The sequence below is a fragment of the Marmota monax genome, unplaced genomic scaffold, assembly GCF_021218885.2.
Source record: "Marmota monax isolate L192 unplaced genomic scaffold, Marmota_monax_Labrador192_F-V1.1 WCK01_AAM20220418_F8-fsc00292, whole genome shotgun sequence".
Lineage (NCBI taxonomy): Eukaryota > Metazoa > Chordata > Mammalia > Rodentia > Sciuridae > Marmota > Marmota monax.
In genome coordinates, this window is record NW_026692864.1 from 829124 (window position 1) to 843636 (window position 14513).

The following is a 14513-nucleotide window of genomic DNA, read 5'->3' on the forward strand; positions in this document are numbered from 1 at the left end:
GCAAGCCTGACATGCCTGAGATGCAGCACCATGCCCTCTACAGTGATACTGTTATCTTTCTGGAAAAGGTGATAGATTCCCCCCTTGACCTTCTGCAAGAAGACCTTTAGGGAGGGGGAAACACCTAGCCATCCAGTGAGCCATCCAGGGTCTTGGTCTGGAGTGGAGATTGGGTCAGAGGTCTCTGCAATGAGTTGCTGCCTTGCCTGGCCAGGTATTACATCCCAGGTATGGGGGCAGGAGTTTGCCACCATGCAGAGGCAGCGATGCTCAGGGCTGGCGTAGCTCAAGAGCTTATGGGTATATGAATACATGACCAGTGTAACTCTATATCATGTACAACCATAAGAAGGGGAAGTCATACTCCATAACTAAAAAGAATTTAAAAAAGTAAAAAAATAAAATAAAATAAATAGGGGCTGGGGATATATAGCTCAGTTAGTAGAGAGCTTGCCTTGCATGCACAAAGCCCTAGGTTCAATCCCCAGCATTGAAAAAAAAAAAAAAAGTCGGGGTGGTGGGGAAGAGCTTATGGGACTAACCAAGGCCCACTGCCCATATCTTCTTCTGTGTCTTCTGAAGCCACTGGATCATAGTGCTCTGGCCCTATCTGAAGGTGGAGGTGAGAAGAAACCCTCTTCCACCCATGAAGCAGTACAGCTCCACCAGGGGGCTCTGGCTTCTCCTAGAATACAGACCCAGACCAGCAAGAGCAGAAGTCATCTTTATTCACACCCTTCCATTCCCACCTGACAACCTCCTTTGCTCCCAGCCTTGGGCCTGATGGGACAGGCCTATAGAGGGGCTGCCTCAGGCAGGGACCAGAACCCCAGAGCTCAGACCACAGGAGCTGTCTTTCCTGTTCCTGACAGTCCAGCAGACCCTCCAAAGTGGGTACACTATGACCCCTCAGTAGATGCCATAGGTAGGCTCATGACTGTCCCTATACCGGTCCAGGTAGCGCAGGGGCTGTCGGTGCGGGAAGCGTTTCTGCTTGGGGTGGTAAGGGGGCGGCCTCACAAACTCAAACACGGGCTCCCGCATGTCTGCAAGAAAAGTGAAGGACCCAGGGGTGGACTCCTGCCAGGGACTGCCCACCTGAGGGGCAGCAGGCCTGCCAGGAGCCATCTCCAACCAAGGCACACAGGAAAGGTTCATGTGCTCAGGCCCATCCCACTCCCCCTTACCCAGAAGCTGGTGGAAGGTTTGGGTGACTGAGTCATCCCAGCGGCACTGAAAGAAGGCCAAGCCAGCTGGAGTCATGGCTTCCTGGTGTTTCTTGTAGAAATCAAAAGTGTGGAAGGTCCTCTGGGCCAGCTGGTAGCTGTAAGATGGGGAACATCTGAGAGTGGGAGGGGGCACCAGAGCCCTGCCCCCTCACAGGCAATCTGGCAGGCTTCCTAGGGTTGGCCTGGTATACAGTTCTACCAGTCTCAAGGTGTAGGTCAAATGAGCCAAAGCAAGAACCACCATCTTGGGGAAGCTGCTCTGAGGTCTGGGACAGACGTGTGTGGGGTACAAATTACCAGGGTGAAGGGCGGGTGTCCTCAGAGAAGTCGATTGGCTTGTCCTGCTTGAAGAGCAGAAAGGCGAAGCGGTGGAAGCCGGTGCCTTGGGCAGGGAAGGGGGGGAGATAAGGACAAGTCTCCTGTCCTTCAGTCACTCTGTTGCCCGGGATGTTGGTTCTGGTTGGAGGGAAGTAGTAATTAACTGCCACTAGGAGATGGCAAGAACACCCTTAGAATGTAAACCTTAGAGGCTGATGTCATTCCCTGTGGGTACAGACCCTGACCAATCTCTAGCAGAGCTCTGTGACCCCCTCAAACATAATGCAAATAGGTAGAGGGAGCAAGAGGGGCCCAGAGGTTGAGGACAAGGCTTCCAGAGACCACATGGATGACAGCAAGGCCGAGCAGCCCATTTACCAGGACCTGGGAGCCAGGGGGTCTGCCCTAGTCATTCGGGCTGGAAAGCTCCACCACCTTTGGGCTGACTCTCTGAGGCCTGAGGGTCTGGTCACGGAAGAGCTGGCCTGGCCTGGCACTGGGGTGGCAACTTTACCTGCCCAGGTACAACTCTCCAGAGGGTCCTGCTCCACAGGCTGGTAACTACAGTTGAATGAAAATGACAAACCAGCCTCCCACTTAACTGGCTTTAATTACCCAGAAGTCTCAAAGCTGGGGTCGTCTGCCTGACCTCCCCCTGGCCTAGTGTTCAGAGCCAAGACCCACCAAGAAAACGAAGGGCACCCCAGTCTGAATTGCCTGGGGAAGGAATGCCCAGCGGCTCAAGACTGTTTGGAGATGTCACAACTGCCAGAGGCCTCTCCCAGTTCTTTCCCCCTTAGTCACAGTGCCCCTCAGAGTAGGTAAGAAACATGGTGGCAACATCCCAGTTTTACAGGAAAGGCTGTGGGTTCTGAGATGAAGAGGCCGTGGGAGCCAGCCGAGGGCCACTGCTGTTTCCTTCCTTACTCATCTTCAAGGGCCCCTGTGCTTTCAGGAGGCACTGGTGAGAGGTGGGAGGTTAATTCAAAATCCTATGGTTAACCTATGGTGAAGCCAATTCTGAAATCCAGGGGCTGTTCTTTCCAGGCTCCCAGGGCCTCTCTGCAATCCCCTGACCCGCTCCCACTCCCGACCAGATACTCACAGCAGCCAGTGGACGTATTCTGCATCTGGCTCCAGCAGGTGTCCATCTGCATAGAAACACACCTCACTAACCAGGGTCCTGATTCTCCTCCCCTGGAAGGAGGTGATACTGGAGCTCTCCATCTGGTCCTGGCCCAGTGCCCTGACCCAGGGGAGGAAGAAAGGGGAGGAAGAAAGGGGAGGAAGGAGGCTCAGTAAACCGCGGACACCTACCCAGATTGGTAAGCAGCAGTGTCCACATGGAACCCTCGTCTGCTTCATAGGTCACCTCTGGGGACTGGGCAGCCTGGCAGGGAGAGAACAGGAGAGCTGCCACTCCAACCAAGGATAAGCTGTTACAAACAATTTCTTTCTGGAGGGCTGTAGCCTGAGGGGGGTCTTGCAGAAGGCAGTGTCCATTCTGGCCTAAATCAGGCCTCTTGACATCTGCTCAGAGGCATGTAGACAGAGATGCTTACAGAAGGAGCCCTGAAGAGTTGCCTGTCGTGAGATCTAAATGCAAAAGGGACCATGTGCCAAGAGACAAGGCCTGGGACTAAACTCCAGACAGTAGCTAGTCCCAGGAATGTGCAAAGATGGAGCTTCTTTTTCCTGTTTTGTATTATTGTCTTTGTAACTGTCTTGTGTTTCCCAGAAAATCAAAAAGACAGAGAGAACCACAGAACCCCACACCTGGGAGCTGTGATGGTGCAATGGGATGTGTCTGTGTGCACACAGGACAGGGAGAAGGGCACGCTGCGTGGTACCTCAGTTGGAGTCACTTCATTGCCATGGTACACAGGCATCAGGTCCTCCTCGCCCACAGCATAGGCCACATGCAGGGGAACCCAGGGCACGAAAGTGGCACTGTGGAACAGGTCTCGGTAGAGGCCGTAATACTCAGCCAGGCGCTGCTTGTGGTAGGGGCCGCAGGTCCTCTCCCACTCAGCTCGCACAGCCTCCAGGGGGATGCTGGCTGGGAAGGAGTGAGGCCAGTTGGATGCAAGGTGGGGACAGGGACCCACCTAGGACCCTTCCCGTCAGGGATTACCTGTGCGGAGGCGAGCAGCCCGCTCTTCTTCCACATTGGCCCGAAGCTCCCTTAGAACCTGCTTCCGTTGGTGTAACTGTTGGGTACGGCAGACCTTGGGTGGAGGCAGTCCAATGTCAACTTTGTCTTTGGGATCTGGGGAGGAGTGTGTTGGAGGAAGCAGGATTACATCTCTAGGCTAAGCTGCTGCCCCTACCTAGTTCTATTGCTCTGTAGTTCCAGCCTCTGCTGTTGTCCTTCTCTTTGGTTCACAAAACTAAAACACATTGTGCGGTCTGCTTCCCAGATCTGAACAGGGCCCCGCTAAACAAATAAGATATAAGGTGAGGTTGTGTTTTCTGATGTCTAAACTAGGTCTCACTGAATCATATGGGTCATGGAAAATTAAGGCAGATGTCATAATTACAGTTAGGATTCACAGTGGGCTATGGACATGCACCTGTGTCCTTAGTGGAATGAACAGCTGAAGTCAGAAGGATCAAAGAAGCACTTCTCACCTTTAATGGGGAGATAAATCGAACAGCCTCAGAATTTTGTTAAAATTCAGATTTTGATTCAGGCCCTGCATTTCTTTCTTTTTCTGGGTGGGGGTGGAGGACTGGGTATTGAACCTAAGTAGTCTAACACATCCTGATCCTTTAATATTTTTTTCCTTCAATTTTGAGACAGGGTCTCATTAAATTATGGAGGCTGGTCTCCAACTTCCCATCTTCCTGCCCCAACCTTCCAAGTAGCTGGTATTACAGGCCTGAACCACCACACCAGCACACTTTGCCTGCGGTTCTGGTCCCAGAACACAGTTTAAGTAGTAAAGCCCTGGAGAACTTTCAATCTATCACCATTATCTATTTACATGAGAGGCAACCATGTATTTATTGAGCCCTCATTCGGAATGGTATTAGTGTAAAAATTTCTGCATCCTTTAATCCTCATAGAAATTTGGTGACAAAGCCACAATTATTTCATTTTACTGGAAGCTTAGGGACATCATCGGAAAGAAGTTGGGCTGCGGTTTAAATCAGGCTATCTAGTATGCCTGTAAGCATCATAAAAACTGCCTCTATAAATGCTTCCAAAAAAGGATGTGCTCAGTAAGAATGAGTTCTTTAAAGGCTGGATTCCTGTTATCCGGTCCGGGGCTTTAATTTAGCAAGGCACCGCACACCTCGTGCTAGGAACCGTGCGGGTGCAAGGATCCAAAGGTGGGCAAGTCAGGCATGATCTGCAGCGCGCTTGCTAACTGCGGAGAGCACCCAGTTGTCAGGGCTACGTGGAGCACTTTAGGAGCACGGAGAGGAGTCCCAACCCGGAACGATCAGGAACGATCAGGAAAGGATTTTAGGAGTGGCTATTCTAGAAGCTGGAACTCTGACCCTTGTTGGGGTGCCCATCAGGGGGCTGAAAGGCCAGTCCAGGATGGCCCGGAGCACGCCGGCGGCTCCTCCCCGGAGGGCCAGGGACCGCACCTGTCTGGTCCCCGAAGTACTCCCAATAGGTCCGCCACCAGTGCGGGGCCCGCGCCTCCTGCTCCGCCCGGCGTCGGTAGCGGTCGAAGCTCCGGTACTTCTCCAGCCGCTCCAGGTTGCTCACGTCGATGTCCGCGTTGGGCATCGGCCCCAGCGGGGGCGTCCGGCGGCTCAGGGCGGCTGCGGGCGGAGAGCGGGGCGTCACGGGGACTCCAGCCAGGCCAAGCCCCAAGTCGTCAAGAGCTCCCGGCCCCAGGACCCTTACCCGAGGTGCTGAAGCCTCGCCAGGCCCGCCTCCCGCACAGCGCGGCTCGCCACCAGGGCGCCGCCATCTTCCCGCAGGCCGACACGGCCCTTCGGAACCCGCCCAGCGCCCGCCCCTGAGGCCCCGCCCCGGCGCCCGACTCCTCCCCCTCCGGGGCCGCCTCCGGAAGTGTCCGGGACCGGCCTGCGGTGGAGCGGGAGCGGCCACCAGGGGGCGACGCAGCCTGGCCTTGAACCGCGAACCGGGCGCTCAGCCAGCCTCTGCAGCGCGTCTTGCGCTGTGGGGCGCTGGCGGGCGCGGGGACAGTGCGCGCATGGCTTCCGCAGAGCGCTCGGGCTGAAGTTCCCGATGGAAACCTTCGCGTCGCCCTTGTAGTTCCCTCACTTGTGCCAAGAAGCAGGTTATAATAGTGCTCACCTCATAGAGCTGCTAGGGGGAGGAAATGAATTAACATCTAACAGAATACGTGCCCTGGATCATCTCCAGCTTGCCATTATCCACGCAGCAGCATGAGGGACCTGTTCACCCACACACGTGATCAGGGCTCAGCATTGCTCTGGGATCCAGTTCTAACAAGGTAAAACTTGGTAGCCCAGGTGATATGGACCCTTGTCTGCCCCTGCCCCAGTCCCTCTGTCCTAGAACAACACAGGTTTCCAGCACAGCACACCTTCTGTTCTTCCACAGTTTGCTCTGCAGGCCACAAAGCTTTTCCACAGGCTATCACTTCTGTTTTTACCTCCTCACGTTTCCCTCTGTGGCCTGACTGCCTTGCAGCACCAGTAGAATGGTCCCTCTGGGAAGTCTACCCTGACATCTCAAATGAGGGCTGGTGGCAGGGTCAGTTGCTCTGACACCAGCAGAAGCTTGACCCTCACACTCAGACTGAAGTGGACGCCGGGGTCTCTCCATCCAGTAGGAAGTGGCCATACCTGTTTCTGAAAGACCCTCCGACTCCCTGTCCAAGGAAGAACGCACGAGACACTGGCTGCAAAAGCAAGAGGCAGTTTATTGGTACACAGGCACCTGCGGGTGCGCAGCAGAACCTCAGCCGGAGCTTCGGTGAACTGGCACACCGGGCTTTGGGGCACAGATCTTTTATGGGGTAAAGGAGCAGGTTTCGTGCGCGCGGCAAGGAACAGGTTTCTTATTGGTCATTTTGAACCTAGCATATAGGTCACCTAAAGAGCAAGGTCGTTTTTCACTGTATGTTCCTGGAAAACCCACGGTTTTACATTCCATTCTTTCTGTTCCTGCTTATCTGTTCCGGTTTTCCCAATCGTGTCCTGGGACACAATTACCCGGTTCTGTTCCTGCTTATCTGTTCCGGTTTGCCCGATCGTGTCCTGGGACACAATTACCCGGTTCTTTCCCAACCATCCTGTTCTTTTCTAATCGGTTACATTTAACTGGTTATATGAAAAACACATCTGGTGCCTGTTAACTGGTTATCTGAAAAACACATCTGGTGCCTGCGCAGGTTTGTAGCATGCCCTGATGATTTTGTACCTGGGCCTAAAGTTATTGGGCTGGGGTCTCTCATTCCCCCCTTTTTCTTGAACATGGATAGAATCTTATATCCATCTGTCTGCTTGTTCGGGGTCTTGAACCAGGCTCGTCTGCGACCCTGTTTGTTGCTTAAGCAACTGGTATTGTTGAGTTAGAACCATAGTCTGGATTATGGAAAGTCTTTCTTTCATGAACTGCACTAGTCTATTAAGTATACAAGGTCCAAATGTCAGGAGTAACAGCAAAATAACCAAAGGTCCTGCTATGGTAGATAGCAGAGTAGTTAACCATGGGGATTTACTAAACCAGTGTTCAAACCATCCTTGTTGAGACTCAAATTCTTTTTGTCTCTTGGCCAACCTTTCAGTGACCTTTTCCATAGTTTCTCTGACTACTCCAGTATGGTCAGCATAGAAACAGCACTGTTCTTGAAGGGCTACACAAAGACCACCTTCTCTGAGGAACAACAGATCTAATCCTCTCCTATTCTGCAGCACTACTTCCGAGAGGGAGGAGAGAGATTTTTCTAGGGCTGTGATAGACTTGGCCATTGCAGTTAAATCCTCGTTCATTGCTGCCTGTAGTTGCAATAATTGGTTACCTTGCACTAGCGCAACAGTTCCTGTTCCTATTCCGGCTGCTATTCCTCCAATTCCCAGTAGTAGAGCTATGGTCATGCTTATGGGCTCTCTAGGGTACCTCTTCCGTCCCTCAAGGTGTTCTAGGACATAGTCTGACCCTAGATATGATATCTTAGGCCATAATTGTATTAATACGCAAAAATCAGTGGTTGCATTGAGGACTGCCGTAGAAATACAAGGGGTCAGTCCGGTATTGCAGGCCCAGTAAGTTCCGTGGGGACCCCACAAATAGTTATTTTGTGAGCCTGTCACTGGGAGGGTAGTATTACAGAGATGTTGGTGTGATAGGGGTACGTTCCCCATACAGACCCCTTGTCCTGTTACTTCAGTGATGGTAAGTTTATAGCTTGGTAGGGAAACACACTTAGGGTCAGGGTTTGTGCTACTGTTCCAGTCAGACATAATTGCTATCCCTTCATAGTAAGGTGGGCCAGAGGTGAGACACAGCCAACAATCTTGGGTGCGATTTGGGCTGGTGGCGTTGAGGGCATAAAATGCTCCTTGAATCAAATTTAACAATCGGTCTCCAGTCCCAGGGTGAATGGGCTCAGGGGAATAACTAGAGGTTTGATAATCCATAGTTACAGTTTGAGGCATGGGTGGCTTACTGGAGGGAACCTTCGGCTGCTTGGTAGTGAGGGGATCTTTTGGTCTCCGAGTACGGAATTAGGTCCTATCGAGCTAATTATAGCTGGGGTTTGGGACAGTCTGATGGTGAAAATTACACCTGGATCGTACCCAGTCATATACCATCTGAGTCCCCATGTTCTACCAGTAAGCCAGGGATCGATAGTCTCCTTGCCTTTGTCCGTGAATTGTATCTTAAGGGGCAATTGGCAGGAGGAAGGGGGCCCGGTGTAATTTTTGGACACCTGTATCAGGTCCCAACTCGAGGTGGGGTTCCAGTATGCATCTCCGGTGGTTTCGCAGCCCCAGGAGGAGCAGTAGTATGCTTCAGTGCCCCCACATTTGAATACTCGGGATCTGTCTCGTCCGTCCCGGGGGCAGACATAAAAATCAGTTTGAGCTAGCTGGCACCCAGCAGAGCAGCCATCCTGGAGCTTGTGGTGGCCTTGTTGGTAGGGCTCTATCAGCTTACAAGAGTCAGGAAGGGTCAGGGTGGGCCACCAGGTGCCAGGGGTATGGGTTGCTGTAATTGACCAAATTATTTCCCCCGTTTGAGAGTATACCTGCCAAATCAACTTCATGGGAACATGGGGGTTATTACCTAAGACAAGGGGAGCAAAACAAAGAGCAAAGACAGTTAACAGCGCGTAAGTCTTATCTTTAGCGGGTTTTGAGTACGTTGTAACTTCCATCCCGAATCTTGATGGGTGTCGGCTGATTCTAACGGCTGAGCAGTCTTCACGTGGGAAGCGTGGATTCAAGCAGCAATGCCGTCCACCTTGATGGCGGTGGGGGTGGTCAGCAGGACAGTGTAGGGTCCTTTCCACCGAGGTTCGAGGTTCTTGCTCTGATGTCTGCGTACCCAGACGGTGTCCCCGATTTTGAAGGGATGTGGCACCGAAGGGGTTTTGAGTTCTTCTTTATATGCCGCTGCTAATGGCTTCCAGACCTCGTTCTGGACCAATTGTAGTGCGCGTAAATGAGTCTGCACAGATGGGGTGAGGGAGGCAGAAATTTCAGTTTCATAGAAATTAACAGCAGGTGGTGGGGCACCATATAGGATTTCAAATGGGGTTAGTCCCTGAGGGCTAGGAGTATTTCTGGCCCGATATAAAGCTGAGGGTAGGAGTTGTACCCAGTCTCTAGTGCCAGTTTCAAACGTTAATTTAGTTAAAGTCTCCTTGATTGTTCTATTCATTCTTTCTACTTGCCCTGAGCTTTGGGGTCTATATGCACAATGTAACTTCCAATTAATCCCCAGCGAATTGGCCACCGCCTGACTTACCTGGGAGACGAAGGCAGGCCCGTTATCCGACCCAATTGTTCCGGGTACCCCATACCTTGGGAAAATTTCTTCCAATAGCTTCTTAGCAACGGTTTTGGCAGTTTCATGCCGGGTGGGGAATGCCTCTACCCATCCGGAAAAAGTATCAACAAAGACTAGAAGATATTTATATCCATACATACCAGGTTTGACTTCAGTGAAGTCTATTTCCCAATGTGTCCCGGGTTTATGTCCTCGAACCCGGACTCCTGTTCCAAGTTTAACTTTACCAGCATTTACCTGGGCACATGCCTGACAATTTTCTGCAACCCGCTGGAGGAGTCGATCCCTATTTGGAAGATATAGAGTACCCTCTCCACGGTCTAAGAGTTCTTTCATCTTTTTAGCCCCAAGATGTGTCAGTTTGTGTAATGATTTTACTAATTCTTTAACATTTTTAAGGGGCATTATGGTTTTTCCCTGATATTCCCAGGTATGGTCCTCTGGGTTGTAAGAGGCGTCTAGCTTCTGTATGATATCCAGATCTTGGTCCTCATAGACCCATTTATCCTCATAGTCATCATGTTGTGGGTTAGCCCGTTGGGGCAACAAAGTCATTACCAAGAGTTGAGGCCCCTGGGCTGCTTTTCTGGCTGTCTCATCCGCCAATCTGTTTCCCCTGGCCTCCGGAGTATCTCCTCTTTGATGGCCAGGGCAAAGCATGATACTTAACTTTTTAGGCAGAAATAGAGCTTTAAGTAAGGCCAATATTTCAGTCTTATTTTTGATTTCTTTCCCATCTGAAGTTAGTAGCCCTCGCCGTCTGTAAATTTCCCCGTGTATATGAGCAGTGGCAAAGGCATATCTACTGTCCGTATACACATTTAGCTTCTTTCCCTCAGCCAACTTTAGGCTTGTGTCAGAGCTATTAGTTCTGCCCGCTGAGCTGAGGTTCCACCCGGCAATGCACTCGTCCAGATTACCTCAGATTCGGTGGTGATGGCTGCTCCTGCTCGCCGTTCCCCATTGAGCAAATAACTGCTCCCGTCGGTGTACCAGACCAGTTCTGCATCTTTCATAGGTTGGTCCGTGAGGTCTGGTCGGGTTCCTTGTGTTTCTGCAAGAATCTGCTGGCAGTTGTGGGGATTTGCTTTTCCAGGAAGCGGCAGGAGGGTTGCTGGGTTCAGTGTGACCATGGGGCCGAACTGAATCCGGTCCGTGTCCAGCAGCAAGGACTGGTAATGGGTGAGTCGGGCGTTGGACACCCAGCGGTCAGGTGGTTGGCGAATTATTGCCTCGATGGCATGAGGGGTTAACAAAGTTAATGGCTGTCCCAGAGTCAGCTTAGTGGCATCCTTAATTAGGATAGCCACTGCTGCTATCATTCGAAGACATGGTGGCCATCCTGACGCCACTGGATCCAATTTCTTGGACAGATAGGCTATAGGACGCCTCCAGGGTCCCAGTTTTGGGGTTAGGACTCCTTTAGCATAGCCCTGTTTTTCATCCACAAACAAGTCAAAAGGCTTGGTAACGTCTGGTAGGCCTAAGGCGGGGGCTGACAGAAGGGCCAATTTGATACGATCAAATGCCAATTGGTGCTCCTCAGTCCAGGTAAAGGGGTTGCTTTGTTTGGTTAGCAGGTATAAGGGGGCCGCTATCTCGGCAAACCCAGGAATCCAAAGTCTGCAGAAACCTGCTGTGCCCAGAAATTGCCGTAGTTGTTTAGGGTTCTGGGGAGTTGGTATGCTCGAGATAGTTTCTTTCCTGGCTGTGGTTAGCCATCGTTGGCCATTATGAAGTTCATAGCCAAGGTAAGTAACTTTTGTCTGACAGATTTGTGCCTTTTTAGCCGATGCCCTGTACCCCAACTGTCCCAAAGTTCGCAATAATGCCTCCGTACCTGTAAGGCAATCCTCCTCGGTAGTAGCAGCCAACAGGATGTCATCTACATATTGGAGCATAATTAAGGAGGGGTGTCTTACGCGGAAATCGGCCAGGTCCTGATGTAAGGCTTCATCGAAGAGCGTCGGGCTATTCTTGAACCCTTGTGGCAGTCTGGTCCAGGTCAATTGACCGGAGACCCCTTTGTCGGGATCTTTCCATTCAAATGCAAAGAGAGCCTGGCTTTGAGGGCACAGTCTCAAACAGAAAAAGGCATCTTTTACGTCTAGAACGGTGTACCAAGTATGGGTGGGAGGCAAGGTGCTGAGGAGATTGTAGGGGTTAGGCACCGTGGGGTGGATGTCCTCTACCCTTTTGTTTACCTCTCTTAAGTCCTGGACAGGCCTATAATCATTTGTCCCCGGCTTCTTAACTGGTAGCAATGGGGTGTTCCAGGGCAATCGGCAAGGGGTTAGAATGCCTTGGTCTAGGAGGCGTTTGATATGTGGCCTGATGCCTTGGTAAGCTTCTCTTGACATGGGATACTGTTATTCACGGGAGTAGCAGTGGTTTTTAGGTGAATGACTATTGGAGGTTGTTGTTTAGCCATTCCCATTCCACCGGTTTCAGCCCAGGCCTCCGGGTAGGATTCAAGCCAATAATTTATGTCCTTATCAGATACAGGAGGTTTATCAAAAAGTTTATATTCATCTTCTAATTTGAAAGTTAGTACATGTAAGGGGGCCTGATCTGGCCCCGTAACGGAGGCACTCCCATTTTTAAAATAGATTTGAGCTCTCAACTTGGTTAATAAGTCTCTTCCTAGTAGTGGATACGGACAATCAGGCACATGCAGAAACGAATGGGAAACTTTACCTGTAGCAAGGTGTACTTCCCTCTTGGTGGTCCATCGGTACGGCTTGCTTCCAGTGGCGCCTTGGACCCACGTCGTTTTGTGGCTCATGGGTCCTGGCGTTCGTGTTAACACCGAATGTTGGGCTCCAGTATCTACTAGGAAGGTTACAGGTTGCCCCCCTACTTGCAAAGTTACCCGGGGCTCAGGGGGGAGCTCCTGGCCCTGACTCCCCTAATCTTCATCCAGGGCTAGTAATTGAGGGGTCCGGTTAGTACCTCTTCGGGTATTGGGGGGTTTCTTTGGACAGTCCTTAACCCAATGTCCTTTCTCCTTGCAGTAGGCACATTGGTCTCGGTCTATACGGGGTCTGCCTCGTTCCCTTTCCCTACCTGTTCTATCTCCTCGTTGCCCTGCCTGAGTTACAGTGGCCAATATCTTACTTAATTCTTTATTACGCTTTCGATCTTTTTCTCTTTCTCTCTTATCTAACTCTTCTCTAAATTTAAGATCTCTTTCTTCCTGCATTTTTCTGATCCTTTCTTCCTTTTCCTCTGGGGTTTCTCTCTTATTAAAAATCTTTTCTGCTTCCTTCAATAAGTCCGTTAAAGTGAAATCTTGTAGGTTATCTAATCTTTGCAACTTGGTCCTAATGTCTGGAGCGGATTGCCAAATGAAAGCCATGGATACGTTTCCCTTCTGATCCTCACTATCGGGGTCGAAAGGAGTGTATCTCCGATAGGCTTCTTTTAGTCTCTCTAGGAATGCGGTCGGAGTTTCCTCTGAGCCCTGGGTGGTTTGTCTTACCTGAGCCAAATTGGTGGGCCGTCACCCTGCTCCATGGAGACCCGCTATGAGTAACTGGCGACAGAGACGTAGGTGGTTCCTACCTGCATCAGTATTATAATCCCAATCCGGTCGAATTAAGGGAAAAGCTTCATTGATCAAATTTGGGAGTTGGGTAGGGCGCCCATCATCTCCCGGCACATTTTTACGGGCCTCTAAGAGAACTTTTTGTCTCTCCTCTGAAGTGAGAAGAGTCTGCAAAAGCTGCTGACAGTCGTCCCATGTTGGTTGATGAGTCACTAGAATAGATTCAATCAGGGAAGTTAGGGCTACAGGGTCATTGGTAAAGGAGGGATTGTGGGTTTTCCAGTTATAAAGATCAGAGGCGGAGAAAGGCCAATACTGATATTGGCCGTTAGGACCTCCCGTCTGCCGCAAGGGGAAGGCCCTTGAAGTATCCCCTGGGGCGGCAGGTTCTCAGCGCCCACGAAGTCTTCCCACCATGGGGGATGGGCCCGGAGGGGCATTGGTAGTTGGACCCTCTTGTTCTTCTTCTCCTGAAGAAACCTGGATGGGATCTGGAACTGGTAAAGGTTGGGGATGGTAAGGTGGGGGTTCTTCAGTCATTAGGTCTATAAGAGTTGAATCCTCTGGTGGTAAGACCTTCTTGGGTTTTGTCCCTGCTAGGGTCACGTTTTCGGGTTTATCTAGAACAGGGTAAAGCCTAGAGGTTTGAGGAGGGGGTGCGGGTATCAGGATAAGTGGAGCAGAAGGTGGGGGTGGGGCTTCAAGGGGAGAATGGGGAGGAAGCTTAGGTGGAGAGAAAGGGGCGACCCAAGGAGGCGGGTCGGAGGCCAGATCTTCCCAGGTAACAATGTAGGGCACTTGATCGGGGTGTCCTTGAGGACCTTGGGTGAAAACCCGAGACTTCATCTGTGAAATAAGATCAAGGTTAAATGTCCCTTCTTTTGGCCAGCCAACATCGAATGTTGGCCACTCCGTGGTGCAGAGTGTTATCCATCTTTTCTTTTTGATTTCTACTGACCGGTTGTTAGCCCGGTTCCGGACGTCCTGCCAGTGATCAAGAGTAAGACTCAAGGGAGTTGTTATAGATTGTCCCATGTTAGCCTTAGATGGTATGAGAAAGTACAGAGACAAGGAGACAGATACAAAAATCAGGCTGGACACAAAGAACGCTGCACGGCCTCGGCACAAACTGAAAGTATCTGATGGATTAGGGGGAGGAGGGACTCCGTCACCCACAAGAACAGTGTACTCTTCGGAAACACTAGAGGCCCCCAAAAAATGGGCCTCCTGAATCCCTGGGACGTCTCCCAGGGTGGCAGGGGAGAAGTCCGAGTTCGTCAACTCCTTCTCAAGCTGCCCAGAAAACAGAGTGACTATGCGTAATCGTACAGACGCCGCGCACAGACAGATAACGACTGAAGACTGCAAACATAGAACAAAAAAGAGACACAAAATGACACGAGCTGGCCAGCTTACCTCCCAGTGGTTGCCGGGTGTTCCTTGGGCAGGG

General features: G+C 51.2%; 2 protein-coding genes across 2 annotated transcripts; both read right to left on the minus strand.

Moving 5' to 3' along the window:
- Nucleotides 1-708: 708 nt before the first annotated feature.
- Mrpl38 (mitochondrial ribosomal protein L38) lies at nt 709-5510 on the minus strand. Its single transcript, XM_046449635.2, has 9 exons — nt 5413-5510; nt 5148-5327; nt 3682-3816; nt 3398-3606; nt 2865-2937; nt 2653-2698; nt 1527-1685; nt 1188-1324; nt 709-1046 (listed from the first exon to the last, which is right to left on the minus strand). The coding sequence occupies exons 1-9, from the start codon at nt 5477-5479 to the stop codon at nt 910-912; spliced, it is 1143 nt and encodes a 380-aa protein (XP_046305591.1). The 5' UTR covers nt 5480-5510; the 3' UTR covers nt 709-909.
- Nucleotides 5511-6397: 887 nt separating this feature from the next.
- Nucleotides 6398-10436, minus strand: LOC131424379 (uncharacterized protein K02A2.6-like). The gene is given in 1 exon segment (XM_058580998.1): nt 6398-10436. A coding segment is annotated over 1 exon segment (1350 nt). The 5' UTR covers nt 10177-10436; the 3' UTR covers nt 6398-8826.
- Between the last annotated feature and the right edge of the window lie 4077 nt (nt 10437-14513).

Excerpts from the sequence above, each read along its gene's own strand:
- Mrpl38 (XM_046449635.2), bottom strand. The coding sequence starts at position 5,479 with ATGGCGGCGCCCTGGTGGCGAGCCGCGCTGTGCGGGAGGCGGGCCTGG. Across the intron at positions 3,817-5,147 it reads GTACTTCGGGGACCAGACAG|ATCCCAAAGACAAAGTTGAC; the intron begins GTGCGGTCCCTG and ends ACTCCTCCCCAG. Across the intron at positions 2,938-3,397 it reads ATGAAGTGACTCCAACTGAG|GCTGCCCAGTCCCCAGAGGT; the intron begins GTACCACGCAGC and ends TCTCCCTGCCAG.